General features: G+C 44.1%; 1 protein-coding gene across 1 annotated transcript in view; it reads left to right on the forward strand.

Moving 5' to 3' along the window:
• PLEKHH2 (pleckstrin homology, MyTH4 and FERM domain containing H2) overlaps window positions 1-19810 on the forward strand; it is a 229114-nt gene that overhangs the window by 101904 nt on the left and 107400 nt on the right. The window contains exons 8-11 of the mRNA XM_030195794.1: window positions 9230-10218; window positions 12217-12292; window positions 13991-14085; window positions 17278-17422. Coding sequence (XP_030051654.1) covers window positions 9230-10218; window positions 12217-12292; window positions 13991-14085; window positions 17278-17422 — 1305 coding nt within the window. The remainder of the gene's footprint in view (window positions 1-9229; window positions 10219-12216; window positions 12293-13990; window positions 14086-17277; window positions 17423-19810) is intronic.

A 19810-nucleotide genomic window follows, 5' to 3' on the forward strand; every position in this document is an offset into this window, starting at 1 on the left:
GAGATCCATCCTCTGTATATGTCTCAAGCTAAGTCTCACCTAATGCCTGAAGCGCAGCCGTGTCAGATGAGGAATCTATCTTTTCTCTCTGGATTGGATCATGGTAACAACAGATGTGAGTCTGTTCGGATGGGGAGTTCACTGTAACAAACAGATGGTACAGGGTACTTGAACACAACAAGAGGCAACCTGGTCCATCAATTGTCTGGAACTCGGAGCAGTTTGAATGGCACTCTAGACATTCTTGCCCTCAATTTGACACCGGATGTTACATATTTTTTCAGATAATGTGATGGCGGTGGCCTACATCAACAGACAAAGGGGCACCAAGAACATACAAGTGGCCAAGGAGGCAACTCTTCTACTGAGTTGGGTGGAAAGAGACCTATTTTGCCTTTTGGCGGCACATATAGCCAGAATTCCAAACAACCAAGTGGATTATCTCAGCAGACCCTCCCTTGATCTGAGTAGGAGTTATCGACAAAAGCCTTTCAGTTAATCATGACATGTTGGGGCATTCTGTAGATGGATCTCATGGCAACAAGAAACAATGCAAAGATTTCTTGATTCTCCAAAGGAAAGAACCAGGTTCCGCAGACCTAGATGCCCTTCTCCAACTTTGGCCATCACTTCTTTTTGTTTCCTCCTCTCCCAATGCTGGGCAGAGTACTGATCTCCTCCTACCCCAGATCTGGTGATCATGGTTGCTCCACAGTGGTCCCACAGGTAATCAACAGCTCTCTGTGCTGCAGAACAGGGGCTTTTCTGATCCAGGAACCAGTAATAATGGAGGATCCCACAGTATTTTATCTTATGACCTGGCTCTTGAAAAGTTGAGCTTGAGGAAAAAGAGATATTCAGAACACGTTGTTTGTACCCTGCTTCAAACTTGAAAGCATTCCGCTTTTAAAGCATACATGATGATGTGGAGGACTTTTGAATAGTGGTGTTCTGGCACCAGAGCTTCTCCTTTTTTGGCTTCCTTAGCCCACATCTTAGTTTTACTCCAGGAAAGGTTTTTCAGAGGTTTGGCTCTAGGCTTCTTAAAAGTTCAGTTTGCTGCTTTGTCTTGTTTTGGTGCTTCTGTTGAGAAATCCTCTATACAAGCTCACCCAGATGTGGTCCAATTTCTTAGGGAAGTCTTCAGCATTTGTCATCCTCTCTGTAATTTCTGCAGTGGAACCTAGACGGTATTAAATGCCTTAAGTCTATCTCTCTTTGAACCTTTGAAGATGGCAGCACTTAAAGATCTTGCCCTCAAATCTTTTTTCCTGTTGGCAATTTCTTTTGTTTCTAGGGAAGATCGAGGTCAGGAGTTTAAGACTCTCCATTTGTTGGATGTTCACTGTGTTCTCATCCATTATATTGAACTAACAAACGAGTTCACATCTGATGGGCTTTTTGTCCTTTATGATAGCTCTAAAAGGGCAACATGGCATCCAAAGCTGCCATTGTTTGTTGGCTTAAAGATGCTATAGCTTCAGCCATTCTGCTAGGGCAGAGGTTTTCATCCCAGTCCTCTGGGCACTCCCAATCAGACAGGGTTTTCAGAATATCCCCATTGAATTCTGCTGACACACAGTTCTCCAACTGGGTCAGGAGCTGTCTCAAAATTCAATGAGATAAGTTAGATGAATTGTATGTACAATAGAGGCACTTTGAACCAAGAAACAATAAAACAGGAGAACAATTTAGATTGGAAGCATGTTCATTAATATTCAGCTAGGGAGGGCATCTGGACTGGTCTTGTAGGACTAAAGGAAAGATAATTTTCAGGTAAGACATATTTTCTCCTTCCTTAGCATCAAAACCAGACCAGTCCAGAACTTGTGGGGTGTAGTAAAGCAGTTCCCGAATAGGGCGCAACGCCAAACCTCTGACCTAACAAAGCCAAGTCCACAGGATAGGAAGACTAGAGGCATCACAGGAACCAAATTAACTTATGAATGCAAAGTACAATGCAGAACTCAGACTGGAGACAAAAGTGGAAGCTGTCCTTGAAACACGCCTCCAAAAAACAACAGATTGGAAGAAGAGAAAACAAACATTAGATGAACAGAAAGAACCTCAACTGCAATGGGAAAGAGTATACAAGGTACTGACATTCCTGGAAAATGGAGCCAGATCAAAGAAGTTCCACTGATACCAAGAAACTAAGACGAAGCTCATAAGGAAGGAGAAAGATGTAATATGGATCTTCCTACATCCAAGAACCTGACCATAAGATTACTCCCAGAAAATTCTTGTGAACCATAGTCCTTTGAGCTGAAGAATAGAAAGTCAATGAAATCATTTGAGGACAAGAAGTTTAACTTATCTTTGTGAATACTTTGAGATAGAAAATATAACATCATGCACATAATATTCCCAGAAAACCTTCCTGGAAGGAAAACCATACCTAAGATGAATAGTGGTATGGAAAATTCAAGCATACAAGTACGTTTTGTCAGGGGGCTGAAGAAGAGAGAAAGGAGAACTTATAAGGGCCTCCCAGCAGTTCACTTTGGTATGCATCCCTCAAAGTGATTTTTTTTTTTAAGGACAAATTTTACAATACATTAGAAGTATTAACAGATGTGAACTTCTAAGGCTTCCAAATATTCCCCGAAAAGAAAGCTCAGTGTGCTGCCTCTAGCATCTGCAAACTGTAAAAGCGTACTTCAGACAGAGAGGGGTAAGTGAACCACCCAACATCACAAGACAGAGCAGTGGAATTTGAAACCCGGTTGCACTGGCTCAGAGCCCAGTGATCTAACCATTAGGCTACTGCTGTACTATAGGCAGTGCTCAGCTTCAGTAGAAGAACTACATCTGTAAATTACTACAGCTTATCATTGAACTGGAAGGGCTGAAAATACCCACATCTGGTAGAGGAAAATCAACTTGCTATCCCGCTGTTTCATAAGAGTAAAACAGTTGTTACTAGGAAAGTTAGCTTTTTTTGTTGTTGATGTCCTTACTATTTCCTGTTTCTAATGCTTTACGAGCACCTGGGTAGGAAGAGAGTTATATTCTCTGTATCTACTCCTGGCTATGGTAGCAAATAGTGGCCTTCAGGCCACTATAGCCAAAGGCAGACTTGCAAGATATCAAATAATCCTCAAATCAGGATCCCAGAGTCCATAATAATCCTGACTCGTGGAAGATTAAGAATATAATAAACAAAAGTCTGAAGAAACAGGGACCTCTTCCTTCTTCAGAAGGAACTCACCCACTGAACATGCCTTAACAAAAATGGGGATGATATAGAGAGTCCAGACCACCACCTAACAAGTGGATGATGATGTCTGCTTACTTTGGGTAAGCTATTCAGGAGCCCCACTGTATTTTGTGGCAAGAGTGGCAGGGTCTAACTCAGGACTCCATAGACCAGAGACTGCAGACTTACAGGAGAACATCAACTTCTGCATTGAGAAGGTCCTCCAGGAGGAAACATTATTTTATTTTATTTACATTTGTACCCCGCGCTTTCCCACTCATGGCAGGCTCAATGCGGCTTACATGGGGCAATGGAGGGTTAAGTGACTTGCCCAGAGTCACAAGGAGCTGCCTGTGCCTGAAGTGGGAATCGAACTCAGTTCCTCAGGACCAAAGGCCACCACCCTAACCACTAGGCCAGTCCTCCACTGTTGCTGCTATTTGAGATTCTACATGGAATGTTAACGTTGCTATTCCACTAGCAACATTCCATGTAGAAGTCGGCCCTTGCAGATCACCAGTGTGGCCGCGTAGGCTTCTGCGAGTCTGACGTGCAGACTCACAGAAACAGAAGCCTGCGCAGCCTTCTACATGGAATGTTGCTAGTGGAATAGCAACATTCCATGTAGAATGTCCAATAGTAGCAACATTCCATGTAGAATCTCCAATAGTATCTATTTTATTTTTGTTACGTTTGTATCCTGCGCTTTCCCACTCATGGCAGGCTCAATGCGGCTTACATGGGGCAATGGAGGGTTAAGTGACTTGCCCAGAGTCACAAGGAGCTGCCTGTGCCTGAAGTGGGAATCGAACTCAGTTCCTCAGTTCCCCAGGACTAAAGTCCACCACCCTAACCACTAGGCCACTCCTCCACTCCAATTATAACTGGACAACTGCAACAGAGAGACTCAGGCAAGTAGGAGCAAGACCTACTGCATTTAGCCTGAATTTCTGCCAGTGTCAGAACATCCTGAGCTTCCTCGGGACCCTATAAAAAGATTGTGATGTATAAAGAATGCATTACTGCACTTTCTCCAGTAATGAGAGGCGATTCCTTAGTGGTAAAACTACGGTAGATTAATTGAAGGTGATGTAGGAAAAAACTAACTTGGAAGCATGCAGACAACCAGGTAATGGTTAAGGTAATGTGATACTCTGCCTCTCTATATACTTCACAAATGTCTGGAAAAGAGGAAGGGAACATGCAACCCTGTGTGTCTGTTGGTGCCTACAACTAGGTATGGCAATAGAGAGGCAAGCAATCCCCAAATCCCTTCCTCTCGCTGAGTCACAGTAAATGGTGATGCTGTGGTAAGTAGTTCTAGTCACCACTGGCTCTGCTTGAGTAGCCTGTTATTCTGTGCTGAGTAATAAAACACCTCTGTTTAAAACTGCATTGGCATGTGGGCAAAGTAGAAGGAGAAGAAAGGGGGGGACTCGGAGGAAAAAGACTGCTGAAGCTATGCCAAAACCTGTCCAAGTAATCCAATAGCTAGAGCCTCCGATTTACTGACATTCAATTTAAAACCTGATGCTTCTGAATACAGCGATATACCTTTCATCAGATGTGGCAAAGAAATCAAAGGTTTAGTTAAGTAGAGAAGCACGTCATCAGCCAATAATGCCAACTTATAATCCCTATTTCCCACCTGAATTCCCGATATATTTGAGTCTGACCGAATGTACATAGCGAGAGGCTCCATAACCAATGCAGAAAGTAATGGTGATAGAGGACAGCCTTGTCTTGTCCTACAGGACAGAGAAAACATCGATAAATTACCTCCATTAACCCGAACACAAGCCTTAGGAGATGTATATAATGCTTGTATCCATCTGATAAAACCAGAACCTATTCCAAAACGATCTAACACCTGGAACATGAAAGGCCAATGAACTCTGTCAAAGGCCTTTTCAGCATCCAACCCCAGTAAACAAACAGGAAGATTATGTTTCTATGCAATGTGTACCAAATTTACCACTCTACGAACATTATCCATTGCCTGTCTATGGGGAATACCTGGTCTGGATGCTACCAAAACCCTTACCCACACCCTTATCACCTCTCGCCTAGACTACTGCAATTTGCTTCTCGCTGGTCTCCTGCTCAGCCATCTATCTCCTCTTCAATCTGTCCAGAACTCTGCTGCGCGTCTTATATTCCGCCAGAGTCGCTATACTCACGTTAGCCCTCTCCTCAAGTCGCTTCACTGGCTCCCTATCCGCTTCCGCATACGGTTCAAACTTCTCCTTTTGACCTACAAGTGCATCCACTCCGCAGCTCCTCAGTACCTTTCCGCTCTCATCTCTCCCTACACACCTCCCCGTGAACTCCGTTCGCTGGGTAAATGTCTCCTGTCGTCCCCCTTCTCCCCCACTGCTAACTCCCGGCTCCGTTCCTTCTATCTCGCTGCTCCCTATGCCTGGAATAGACTCCCTGAGCCAGTACGTCAGGCTCAGTCTCTGGCTGTCTTCAAGTCTAGGCTTAAAGCCCACCTCTTTGCTACTGCTTTCGACTCCTAACCATGACTCTCTTACTCAACACCCTCACTTATCACCCCTACCACTGCAATTTCTCCACCCCTAGCTGTCTGTTCCTCTGTCCAATTTAGATTGTAAGCTCTGTTGAGCAGGGACTGTCTTTTTCATGTTCATTTGTACAGCGCTGCGTAAGTCTAGTAGCGCTAAAGAAATGTTTAATAGTAGTAGTAGTAGTATGCAGTGGCTACAAGTCAAACCAGTCCCATTTTTTTAGTTCCATTGTGGCCCACTTTTTTTTTTTTTTTTGTTAACGGACAGTTTTGTTCAGAAATCCAATCTAGGGTGAAAGAGTGGAAGTGTCCTGTAGTCATCCTGTAACCACTTTGATGACCCTTGTAGACCATTGGTCCCCAAACTGACTTGCGTTTAGCCGACAAATACTGTGATACTTCTTCATAGAAGGAAACGGAGACTCATGGGAATTGTAGCTGAAGGGTTTCCCTCCCCCCCCCCCCCCAAATTACCTCAGGAGTGCAATCCTAGGTGGGCTTGGAATGCCTTCCCGCGGGAGGTGGTGGAAATGAAAACGGTAACGGAATTCAAACATGCGTGGGATAAACGTAAAGGAATCCTGTTCAGAAGGAATGGATCCTAAGGAGCTTAGCCGAGATTGGGTGGCGGAGCCAGTTGCGGGAGGCGGGGATGGTGCTGGGCAGACTTATACGGTCTGTGCCAGAGCCGGTGGTGGGAGGCGGGGCTGGTGGTTGGGAGGGGGATAGTGCTGGGCAGACTTACACGGTCTGTGCCAGAGCCGGTGGTGGGAGGCGGGGCTGGTGGTTGGGAGGCGGGGATAGTGCTGGGCAGACTTATACGGTCTGTGCCAGAGCCGGTGGTTGGGAGGCGGGGCTGGTGGTTGGGAGGCAGGGATAGTGGGGGCAGACTTATACGGTCTGTGTCAGAGCCGGTGGTGGGAGGCGAGGCTGGTGGTTGGAAAGCGGGGATAGTGCTGGGCAGACTTATACGGTCTGTGCCAGAGCCAGTGGTGGGAGGCAGGACTGGAGGTTGGGAGGCAGGGATAGTGCTGGGCAGACTTATACGGTCTGTGCCAGAGCCGGTGGTGGGAGGCGGGGCTGGTGGTTGGGAGGTGGATAGTGCTGGGCAGACTTACACGGTCTGTGCCAGAGCCGGTGGTGGGAGGCGGGGCTGGTGGTTGGGAGACGGGGATAGTGCTGGGCAGACTTATACGGTCTGTGCCAGAGCCGGTGGTTGGGAGGCGGGGCTGGTGGTTGGGAGGCAGGGATAGTGCTGGGCAGACTTATACGGTCTGTGCCAGAGCCGGTGGTGGGAGGCGGGGCTGGTGGTTGGGAGGCAGGGATAGTGCTGGGCAGACTTATACGGTCTGTGCCAGAGCCGGTGGTGGGAGGCGGGGCTGGTGGTTGGGAGGCAGGGATAGTGCTGGGCGGACTTATACGGTCTGTGCCAGAGCCGGTGGTGGGAGGCAGGGCTGGTGGTTGGGAGGCAGGGATAGTGCTGGGCAGACTTACACGGTCTGTGCCCTGAAAAGGACAGGTACAAATCAAGGTAAGGTATACACATATGAGTTTATCTTGTAGGGCAGACTGGATGGACCATGCAGGTCTCTTTCTGCCATCATTTACTATGTTACTATGACTTGAGGGCAGTGCTTGGCCAGCATGATTCCTGCCAACAACTATGAAAGGGTGGGAAGGGAGGGCAAGTTGTCCACTGTTCACTTGGCTTAAGAAAAGAAGGTGATACAGGAACAATGCACATAATATCTTCTTTTTCCAGGGAAAGGGAAACCAAGGGTCAAAACAAAATCTATTTGCAGATCTGCAGCTAGAAAGGCAAATAATAACGGCATACTCCGTTGCATACCGATGTAGAAATATATACTGCCCATACCTGTGTGTGTGAATAAGGCGTTCATTAGCCTAACTGAGGCCTATGGACCAAAATCTGATGGTGACATAACTATGCTGTCATTGATTCCAATCAGAGAACATGTGATAACGATGTCTGGCATACAGTCATGGACTCTTGCTGGAAAAACAGATGGGGGCCTGTGGGAAGCTAAGTCAAGCAGAGATGTGCGGTCAGAGAGAGAGAGAAACCCAGGGCCGCCGAGAGGGGGGGCAGAGGGGACAAAATTCCCTGGGCCTCCAAGAGGGGCCCGGCAGCTGGTGCTGCAGTCCACGGTTTCACCTGCCTGCCCTCAGCTCCGTCCGCCACTGGGCCCCCTGCATTATAATCGGCAGTGCCTCAGCTCCGTTTGGAAAGGCAGATCCACCTCCCTTTGGGCCCTCCCTGTGTCCCACCCTCGCGGAAACCGGAAGTTACATCAGATGAGGGTGGGACACAGTGAGGGAAGGCCCAAAGGGAGGCGATCTGCCTTTCCAAACGGCGCTGAGGCGCTGCCGATTTTAATGCAGGGGGGCCCGGTTGCGGATGTTGTTGAGGGCAAGTAGGTGAGACCGGGGACGGCAGTGGGGGGGGGGGGGGGGGGGCCAGGACATTGGCGTGGGGGTGTCGGCGGGGGTGGGTGACCTTGCCCCGGGCCCGGCTTAGTCTCTCGGCAGCCCTGAGAGAATCTTAAGCCTAAGCCTTCTAAGCTCAGCTAAGGTGTACACCAAGCTGTGTAGAGAGCTGAGCAGAAATGTGAGACCAAAGAGATGCTTAGCTGGGAGCTTTTGAACTCTTAGATACTTTTCTCTGGTGAGTACTATTCTGCAATTTAAGATGTTTGTTTAGTAACTCTGACTGCCTGAGCACTCAGTGCTCCTAAATGTAATAGAACTACAAGTATGTGCTGTACTGAATAACAGCATACAACGGACAGGGTCAGAGCACACAGCACAAACAGTCCAAGAAAAAAGCACAAAGGGCTTTCAAGATTGGTACAAATGAATCGACCGTGTCCAACGACCCTCCTCTCCCCCTGCCCCCCCTGCAGCCACCCATGTCCAGCGACCCTCCTCTCCCCCTCCAGCCACCCATGTCCAGCGACCCTCCTCTCCCTCTGCCCCCTTGCAGCCACCCATGTCCAGCGACCCTCCTCTCCCCCTTCAGCCACCCATGTCCAGCGACCCTCCTCTCCCCCTGCCCCCCTTCCAGCCACCCATGTCCAACGACCCTGCTCTCTCACCTGCCTCCCCTCCAGCCACCGAGGTTGTGTAGCGAATTCTTCGGGGCAGGCAGGAAATATCCCCGGTCCTGCCTGCCCGCTGCTGGCGCTGACCCTCCCCCGCTGCCGGATCGCTGTTCAAAATGGCCGCCGAGACTTCCAATGGCGGACTCGCGAGACTTCTGCTGTAGTCTTGGAGGCCGCCTTTGTAACCGGCAATATTCAGTGGGAGATAACCAGCTATCTTCTGCTGAATATTGTCGGATAGTCGGTTAAGTGCCCTTTTACTGGCCAGAAGCCATTCCTGGTTGGCAAAATAGTTTTAAATATTGGGGGGGGGGGGGGGGGGGCTGTGATATTATCTTTACAATAACGCAGCTTATCAAGATATTTTATTTTAATTTGTAGAACTGAAAATTGGAGAAAAATCCCCATGCGGTCAAACACAAGAGAACAACCAAGTTCAGAGGCCACAGCACCGATGCTCAGGTGTTTCGGAACCAAGTGAAAAAGGAAGGAAAGGTTTTGCACTGAAAGATGTGGAGGGTAGTGTATCAAAGACTTCGCAAGCCACTGCCAGCGACTGGAGCTCCGATGAGGAAGAGGGAAAGATTAAGTCCAGGTGTACATCTATGCTGTCAAGCCATACATCAGAAGAAGGACGCAAGTACAGCCGAATGGGGAGTGAAATGTTTCTGACAGCTTCTGATGACAGCAGCTCTTTCTGTGACGAAGAGAACCTGGTGCTTCAGAGAACAGAGCATAAGGAACTACCTTTCTGGCACCAAGGGGCCCAGTGGAAGGCACAAATGAATCCAGCAGCAAGCGGAAACTCAGAATACTTAGCTGGAAAGAGAGACCACGATAGCTCCTCAGAGGAACTCAGTAAGAAATTTCAGTCTCAGAGATTAGACTATTCCTCCTCATCTAGTGAAACCAATATCCCAAGTTCTGTTCCAGCCTCATCTCTTGTTCCAAAACATCCAACCAAGTCCTTAGCTGCAGGAGCTCAGTGTGTAGCCCCACCACTACCAGACGCATCATCATCAAAGCTGTCTGTTCCAAAATTACGGACCCCCAGTGCTTTCAGTGTAAATGTAGCGCTAGCCAGAAAACACTTGAGCCAACCACAGCTGAGCTCGGACAAGACGTTTGGTAGAAACAGGAATGCCATAAGCATGATACGGCCGTTTAGGCCTCAGGAAACTGATATTGATCTGATTGACGGGGACAAATCTGATGTTTTAGAGAAGATGGAAGTTGTATGTGATGAGGGGGTGTTTTCCTACGATTCTTCTGAAGCACAGAGTGCTGAAGAGCAGGACTTAGGTGATGTCACAGGAAAGACACCCAACAACAAACCTCCAACGCCTCCACTTCATCGATTTCCCTCCTGGGTATGTGCCGTAGTTTTTTTATCCAGATGTTCTGTATCTCCAGTTGTTTTAATGATACCCTTTAACATTAGGTTATAGTCTGACCCTTTATACATTAGTGTTTTCTTTTTTTCTCATTTGGGTTGCTGCCGCCATGGTTTTGGAACCGCTGAACTAAGATCTCCCAGTAGTGTTAGTCTGTGATTAATGTTAGCTCTTATATAGCTGCTCTGAGATGACTGTCTCCCAGTATGTGAAATATGCTGTGAATGCAGAACTGTGTTTCCAGAGCCAGATGTTCTCTTTTCACATCTGCTGGACAGATTCAGATGGAAGACCAGAAATGAGCAGGCTGTTATTTCTCAGTTGCTCTGATGAGATCATGGGTAGAAATAGTGACAGAGCTGAAATGAGTCGATGAGGCTGGAACCCTGTCAGTAATGGGGCAATTTTCAAAGCCATTTACCTAAATAAATTTACCTGTCTTGAAGGTAGTTACACACGTTACAATTATGTAGCTCACTCAAAATCTCCTCCAAATCTTCTACAAAAAATATGGGTCCAGTCATGCCCACAGACAATGGGGAAAAATGAATCCTTTATTCCCAAGTAGCTTCATCCTGATAGGGAACGAACCTGAGGCAAAGGGCCATAGACACAAGATAGAAGACAATCTTAGTACATAGGCCCCAGAAGGTTTAGAAGGCATTTTCAGAAACTTTAACCTGGGCAAATTGGTTGTCTGAAAATTGCCCACCCATAAAAGTGCATGCAGGGATCAAGAATGCACATGCTTGAAATGCACTAGGAGTAAGCATTCTTGGGAGAGCGTTAAGGTTGGGGATTCAAATAACACACACAAGTTAAATTTTCAAATCTATATGCATTATTTTCAAGGGGAGAAAAGCATTTGCAGAAAAAAGTAGATGCAAATCTCTTTGTATCTGGGGCACTTTTCAAATGGATAACATGCTCATATTTTCCCTTTGAGAATTGATGCAAAGCTTATAGGTAAAAGCGCCCATGGACTTTGTATCAGTGCTGGCACCTTTGTATATATTTTTTTGTCTTGTTCAGTCATGAAGCAAATTTGGGTGCACAACTTTCTAGAACTAGGGAGTGTGTGTATATGCTGTTCCATGATGGCTGCTGCAGCCACACTGTCTGACTGTGAAGTGCTAGACTGTGCGACTGTTAAAGAAGTATTGCCTGCTGAGGTAAAATTAAGTTGCTCTTGTTCCTGGCTCATACTTGCTACAACCAGTGTGTCTGTTCCTGAAAAGGAGGGATATTGCTTTGCTCTCTCTACCAGAGCCTCCATCAAGGAACTGTAACTTGGTACTACCTGAAAATTAAAAAAAAACAAAACTGCCATTCTGGTGATGAAGTAGCACTGAGGCCTAAACCCTGAACTCTCTCTGGGCAGTGCTGACTAAAAGGATATCTCTCTCTGTGAAAGACAACTTTGAGGTGATCCACTTTAATGAAGTAGCACTGAGGCCTAAACCCTGAACTCTCTCTGGGCAGTGCTGACTAAAAGGACATCTCTCTCTGTGAAAGACAACTTTGAGGTGATCCACTTTAATAAACCAAGGTTGTCTTGTTGCTTACCAAGCCAGAATATAAAACTGGTAATTTCTGAGCAGAGACCTGGGGGGGGGCTGCAGGGAGAAGAATACTCAGACTTCTCTGAATATTCACTCTGTAAAATTTTGATAATTTTTTTTTTTTTCTTTTTAATGAAAATCCCCTTGCTCTACTGGTTCCCAGTTCTCTAACTTGACCAGGAGCCTGATATCATGGATCAACTGCACCATCTGCTGGAGACGGAAAAATAATAAAGACCTTATGCTGCACAGTGCTTTTATAGGGCAAAGCATGCAAGACTTTATTATTTTTCTATCTTTATCGACTGGTAGGAAGGCATAACCCAGAGGTTCTGGTCTGGTCTGGTGAAGACGATAAGGCAATTGTTGATGCTTAAGTAACTGAACAATAAATCTGTGTGTTTAACAATAGGAAAGCAAAATTTATGCTATTGCCAAGTCTGGTATGCAAATGTCTGAAGCCTTCACCTTGGATTCAGTAAAGAGAGGTAAGTGGTTTAGTTTTTTTTGTTGTGAAACTCTTAGATGTGATCTACACTGAGTGGTATAGCAAGTGAATAAAGTATATCACCGTTGTGATAGTTACCACAGAAGCATCTGATTTTCTTCACAATGCATTTGAAAAGTATTTCTAAACTATTTTTAACTGTTGTGTGATGATTTGACATCAGGTCAGTATTCAGCTGGTGGCGGTCAACTTTTTTAAAGTACATTTTGAGTTGATTGTATTATTGTTATATTTCAGAAATATCACTCTAGAAGCAGAAAGGGCTGGTAGACTGTTTAGGAGATCCTAAAGATATAATAGCAGGGGACATTGCCAGCGGTGGGGGTGGTCCGCCCCGGGTGCACGCTACTGGGGGAGGCCGCGCGCTTGTCGGCTCCGCTGGTTCCCTGCTCCCTCTGCCCTGGAACAGGTTACTTCCTATTACAGGGCAGAGGGAGCAGGGAGCCAGCGGAGCCGAGAGCCACACAGCTGCTCCCCGCAGGTAAAGATGCACCCGGGGGGGGGGGGGCATTTCACCAGCGGGGGGGTCTGCTGCACCCGGTGGGGGGGGTGCGCATCGACGATCCGCCCCGGGTGGCAGCCAACCTAGGATCGTCACTGGACATTGCTAAACAGAGAAGACAACTGTTCCCTCTAAGCTGAGTATGAGTCCTCCACCTCTTGCGGGGAGGGGGGAGGGTGCTGTTTCACCATCACATTTTCAATAGTGAGGGATAGGCAAGCTCTGTAGAAATCCAGGGAACCTGCCTGTTCCTAGTAATTGAAAACATAATATTGAAGTACCATCCCCCAACTGTGACAGCAATGTAGTTGGAGGACTTCTGCTCAGCTTAGAGGGAACGGTGGAGCAAACATGCACTGAGACCCTTCAAGGGTTAAGCTCACACAGTACCTGCCCTATGCCTGGTTCTGACTGGTCCAGCAAGTCATTGGCAATCATGATCATTTTTGATATTGTAATTTTATGATTTGTTTATTGTCGTATTTGTACATAAGTACATAAGTAATGCCATACTGGGAAAAGACCAAGGGTCCATCAAGCCCAGCATCTTGTTCACGACAGCGGCCAATCCAGGCCAAGGGCACCTGGCAAGCTTCCCAAACGTACAAACATTCTATACAATCAAGCCATTGTGACATCACTAATGAGGTTGGCTCTTATTGGTGGAATGAGCCACTATGACATCACAATAGGTTAAATCACTGCTCTATGTAATAAAAGTGAGCCAAGTAGAGGACATAAGTAATGCCACACTGGGAAAAGACCAAGGGTGCATCGAGCCCAGCATCTTGTCCACAACAGCGGCCAATCCAGGCCAAGGGCACCTGGCAAGCTTCCCAAACGTACAAACATTCTATACATGTTGTTCCTGGGATTTTGGATTTTTCCAAGTCCGTTTAGTAGCGGTTTATGGACTTGTCCTTTAGAAAACCGTCCAACCCCTTTTTAAACTCTGCTAAGCTAACCGCCTTCACCACATTTTCCGGCAATGAATTCCAGAGTTTAATTACACGTATTTGATACGATATATGTTTGTCATGATGTGTTTTATAATTCTGAAAAAATGATAATAAAGTAAAATAAATTGTAAATCATGAGCCTGATGAACAGTCAAATCACAAAACTGTAATTTGGCATTTAAAGGGACAAAAATGATTTTGTACTTTTAAATTTTAGCCAATGACTCATTGACATCATGTTCAGCATCAGGTCTGTATACATCTCTCCTCTACAAGAATATGACTGTTCCTGTCTACACAACTTTGAAAGGGGTAATGTTATCTCAGTTCTATGATGCATGCATACAACATAAATGTCATACAATATGAAACATCAGGCCCATTAGGTAACAGATTACAACCATGACAATCTCTTATTATGCTAGAATCGCATTTCAAAAATATATTGAAAATCATAACAAATAAATGGGGCCATCTTGAAGAAAGTGTTCACATTCTTTTATAAGGTGAGGAACATGGAGCAGTTTTTCATTGGTTGTTAAGCCTTAATTAGTTAAAAAAAAACTGTTTATTTTTCCTTTCCTTTCAAACCTAGCAAATGCTGGAGAGAGATTATACATTAGAGGTTGAGAATATCCCTCTCTGTTTGGGAGCAAAATAACATACAGTATAATATTTCTTTATTCTTATTCTATTAAAAATCTTTAAAAAATTTTTAGAATTCCCCACTCTTATGCTTAATTACAAAGTCTCTCAAGTGATATAAATCACTTGGAAATATTTTCAGCTTTGACTGTTCAGTATTCTAACATTAGACTGTTCAATGTTCATATACACCAGCAACACAAGCTTCAATATATCATTTCTAATTCAAGAAAACTTATAATATCCACAGTATTGATGTTTAAACAGTGTAGCAGTGTCAGTTCTTAATAGATATATTGTGATTTTCTTTAAGACTTTTGAAAATAAGCTTAAGTCCAAAGTAAAATGTTTCCAATCTTCTGGATTTAGATCTGTGCAACACAATTATTACATTACTTCCAGATATTAATACATCACCAATTGATGACCAAAAGAATTCTCCACCATCTGTCCATTAGCACTCATATCAAATGGTTATAATCTTTATCTGGTATTTCCCATTTTGATAGAATCTTTACATGGACTCGTATGTCGCTGCTATGTCGTCAGGAGATTTTATAATATAGCACCAGTTTTTACATTAGAATACATTTTACTTGGATCATTATTTATTTATTTATTGCATTTGTATCCCACATTTTCCCACCTCTTTGCAGGCTCAATGTGGCTTACAATACATCATGAATGGTGGAAATAAATAAGTAAATAGACATTTTGTGTTACAAAAGGATATAGGGGAACATGATAATGATAAAACATGGTAGTAATATAGCAAGCAAATATTGTAAGACAATTCCGGATATATGTGGAGGGATTCACATTTGTTGATCTTTGTGGTATGCCTTGTTGAAGAGATGGGTCTTCAGTAGTTTGCGGAAGTTAGTTAGTTCATAAATCGTTTGTATGTTGCGTGGCAGTGCGTTCCATACTTGTGTGCTCAGGTAGGAGAAGTTTGATGCATGCGTTAGTTTATATTTTAGACCTTTGCAGTTAGGGAAGTGAAGATTAAGGAATGTGCGGGATGATTTTTTAGCATTCCTGGGTGATAAGTCTGTCAGGTCTGACATGTAGGCTGGGGCATCTCCGTGAATGATTTTGTGAACTAGGGAGCATACTTTGAATGTGATGCGTTCTTTAAGTGGGAGCCAGTGTAGCTTTTCTTGTAGGTTTGATATGTAAACATCAAACCTTCTATATTTCACATCTTACATACCTTACAACATCCAACAATGCATTCATATCAAAGAAATTTTTTTTAATTAAAAAAAATTTTAATTATAAAAATTTTAAAAGATTTTTAATAGAATATGACTAAAGAAATGTTATTATACTGTATATTGAAGATATGAATGATTCTCTGTAAATGTATTAGAACTAACATTTACATACGCCATAGAGCTGGTGTAAATGTGTACATCTAAATTTTGGTGCTACTTCTGTAAATTAGTGCTTCTGTGACAAGATGTATGTTTGGAAAGTGGGTATGATCCTTGACACAGCTTTCAGCGAAACGTGATGTCATGTCAATAGGCGTTCCCCCACTCACCTTTTATTGAACAGATGAGTAGTGTTTTGTATTTTGAATCGATGACTACACTAATAAGATTAAAAGAATACTGAAGAATTTTTTTTTTCTCCTAGTAGTTCAAGTACTAGCTAAGTTTAGACCCTCGATGAAAATAGTGTACATATCTCAGTGGAAATGTTGTTATTCCTGAGTTACTCCTCTGAAGCAGTAATCAAAATGTAAAGGGGCTGATACTGAGACAGCCCAGCTAACTCCTGCAGCCGCCGGTGAATCTGGAAATTCAATGCCGGTCCATATCTGCTGACCGGCATTGAATTTCTGGGGTGTTTTGGGCTGCTACAAACATGGCAGTTAAGCCAGTATTCATCGGCTGACCGGCTAAGTAATAGCGGTCAAAGATGACCTGCTATTTATGCGGGTCTGTCTGGGTACTAAATATGGCTGGTCAGCTGGTGAATATTGGCGTTAACTGGTTATGTCATGCGACATAGCCGCTAACCGGGCTAGTTGCTAAGCACTGAAGCAGCCAGTTATCTCACGCAGAATATTAGGACATAGCTGGCTTAAGGCTATTTAACCAACCAACGCTGAATATCAGACAGAAAGGGTCTATTCAGTGGGGAGTATTGTAATTTTGTGCTTTTTCTGGATAACCCTCCTATTTTGAAAAGCATGCTTTTAGTTTGATTTTAGTATTCTATAAAGGACCCTTATAGAATAGGCTCACTACCCATGTTAAAATGGTTTATGTTTATTAAAAGCTTGATATACGACCTTTCAAAGATCCCCAAAAAAAAGATTTCTCATGAGTCCAAGTATATTTTATATATTATATATTGGTTTCACCAGCCCGTCTCACAGCTTTATACAGAGCACTCTGAATAAGTTGTTTTTCTATATTTTAAAGTTTGTGAATAAATTGGAAGTTTGGTAAGCAAAATTATTTAAGAATGTTTAGATAAATCTGTGAAGAATGATTTTTAAGTTTGAATTTGGATAATATATATATAAAATATACTTGCAGTCATTGTGAGAGATCTTTTTTTTTTTTTTGCATTTTTTGATCTCTTGAAAGTTTTGGATTTGTTTGTATACCACCTAATCGAAGCATTTTACAAGAATGGTGCTAAAATGGTTGTGCCGTGTTACAGAATTGCCTCCTTTGTGTATATGGTATTTATGTACATTTTTGGAAGCACTAAGCACATGCATACAAGGGCAGTCCGCTAGGGGTTACTGCTGTGAGCCCTGTGAGTGTGAAGATGAAATATGGTTGTATTCAGGATAGGTTGGTACGGTCTGGAAAGAACATTGTGGTGTTCTCCTTTTAGAAAGCAACGCAGATAAGCTGCAGCCCGTTCATGGATGATTCATCGGGATCGGAGGAGGAGGACGGTTCCACGTCCAGCTCGCAGACTTCGGAGTCGGATTGTAGAAATAGAAGTGGTACAGGTAGCCCCCGGGCTATGAAGCGAGGTTTGTAGAAATAGCAGCATGATCGATCTAAGTAGGATTGGAATAAGGGGCCACTTTTTTGAGATCAGAGTTCAGGAGCCGGATGCTTTGCTGAGGAATTGCCATGAAAAAAAAAAAACCAGTACTTTACTGGGGAGCACACCGTGAAATTATACCGTGGTTATTTATCACAGACTTGTCTTTGGTGACTTTTCTTTTTTTTTTTAATTATTTTATTTTTCAGATTTTAACATTTAAATCAAGCCGTACACTTGTTTGTAAAGCAATACATTTCAACATATTTAAGGAAAACAAAAAACAGGAAAAATACTGAAATTCCTTGCTCAAGTCCACATTTTTTTAGGGCAAGATGTTAAGAAATGGAATATGTATTATAACAAAAATGATCAATAATAAAGCAACAAATGGTAACAGCCAGCATTGTACAGTGTTTAACTATAATTCAAGGGCAAAGATGTTGTAAGATCCCCTATTTTGCCTTGAGGTAAGAAATGCTGTTAATTGAGCCGGGTCAAAAAATACGTATTTGTTTGATTGGTATCTCACCACACACTTGCATGGGTATTGCAAGTAAAACGTTGCACCCAGTTGAATTACAGCTGGTTTCATTAAAGGAAATGATTTCCGACGCTTTTGCGTATCTCTGGAGATGTCGGGAAAGCTCTGAATTTTCTGACCAAGAAATGTTTTATCTTTATTCTTGAAGTCCATGGACATTAACCATTGTTTATCTGGTACCAGTGCCAATGTTACTATCAAAGTTGTTGGAATCACATCTTCAGAATCTGTTAATTCAAGCAATTCAGTGACATTCAGTGGTGGTTCTTGTACTTCAATTTTTTGATCACTTCTCTCCTTAACCGGAAGATAGGACACTTGGGTAAAAGGAGGAATTAATTCCTCCTTTACTCCTAAAATCTCTCATAAGTACATAAGTACATAAGTAGTGCCATACTGGGAAAGACCAAAGGTCCATCTAGCCCAGCATCCTGTCACCGACAGTGGCCAATCCAGGTCAAGGGCACCTGGCACGCTCCCCAAACGTAAAAACATTCCAGACAAGTTATACCTAAAAATGCGGAATTTTTCCAAGTCCATTTAATAGCGGTCTATGGACTTGTCCTTTAGGAATCTATCTAACCCCTTTTTAAACTCCGTCAAGCTAACCGCCCGTACCACGTTCTCCGGCAACGAATTCCAGAGTCTAATTACACGTTGGGTGAAGAAACATTTTCTCCGATTCGTTTTAAATTTACCACACTGTAGCTTCAACTCATGCCCTCTAGTCCTAGTATTTTTGGATAGCGTGAACAGTCGCTTCACATCCACCCGATCCATTCCACTCATTATTTTATACACTTCTATCATATCTCCCCTCAGCCGTCTCTTCTCCAAGCTGAAAAGCCCTAGCCTTCTCAGCCTCTCTTCATAGGAAAGTCGTCCCATCCCCACTATCATTTTCGTCGCCCTTCGCTGTACCTTTTCCAATTCTACTATATCTTTTTTGAGATACGGAGACCAGTACTGAACACAATACTCCAGGTGCGGTCGCACCATGGAGCGATACAACGGCATTATAACATCCGCACACCTGGACTCCATACCCTTCCTAATAACACCCAACATTCTATTCGCTTTCCTAGCCGCAGCAGCACACTGAGCAGAAGGTTTCAGCGTATCATCGACGACGACACCCAGATCCCTTTCTTGATCCGTAACTCCTAACGCGGAACCTTGCAAGACGTAGCTATAATTCGGGTTCCTCTTACCCACATGCATCACTTTGCACTTGTCTCGTATATATTTTTTCAACATTTCCCGAGGGGGGTTTAGTAATCTGTCTAGGAAAATTGAACAAGCGTAAATTGTTACTTCTAACAGTATTCTCAAGAGACTCAATCTTTCTTCTTAATGAAGTCAAATCTTTAATCATAACCTCCTGTTGGGACTGGATTCTCTTCATATCAAGATCTTTCTTTTCTTGTCTTTGGTGACTTTTCTGAGCATTGCCCGATGTTGCCAGATTACCGTATTTTTCGGACTATAAGACGCACTTTTTTTCCCCAAAATTTGGGAGGAAAATGGGGGGTGCGTCTTATAGTCCGAAGGTAGATTTGGCTGGCTGGCTGGCTGGCCGCCCGCCCTCCGAGTTCTGGATCGCCATCCCCCCAGCCCTGTCACCACTTCTCCCTACTCACGTCACGCGATCTTCCCTGGTGGTCTAGTGACGTCGGGACAGGAAAGAGGCCCCTCTTTCCTGCCCAGCGCGCTGCTCTCCATCCTCCTGTATGCAGGAAAGATGCAGCATGGAAAACTCCTATTCTACAAGGGCATCTGGGTACCCAGATCCCATTATAGAGCATTGACCTAACCCATATCGGAGTGCCT

Source organism: Microcaecilia unicolor, chromosome 3, assembly GCF_901765095.1.
Source record: "Microcaecilia unicolor chromosome 3, aMicUni1.1, whole genome shotgun sequence".
NCBI lineage: Eukaryota > Metazoa > Chordata > Amphibia > Gymnophiona > Siphonopidae > Microcaecilia > Microcaecilia unicolor.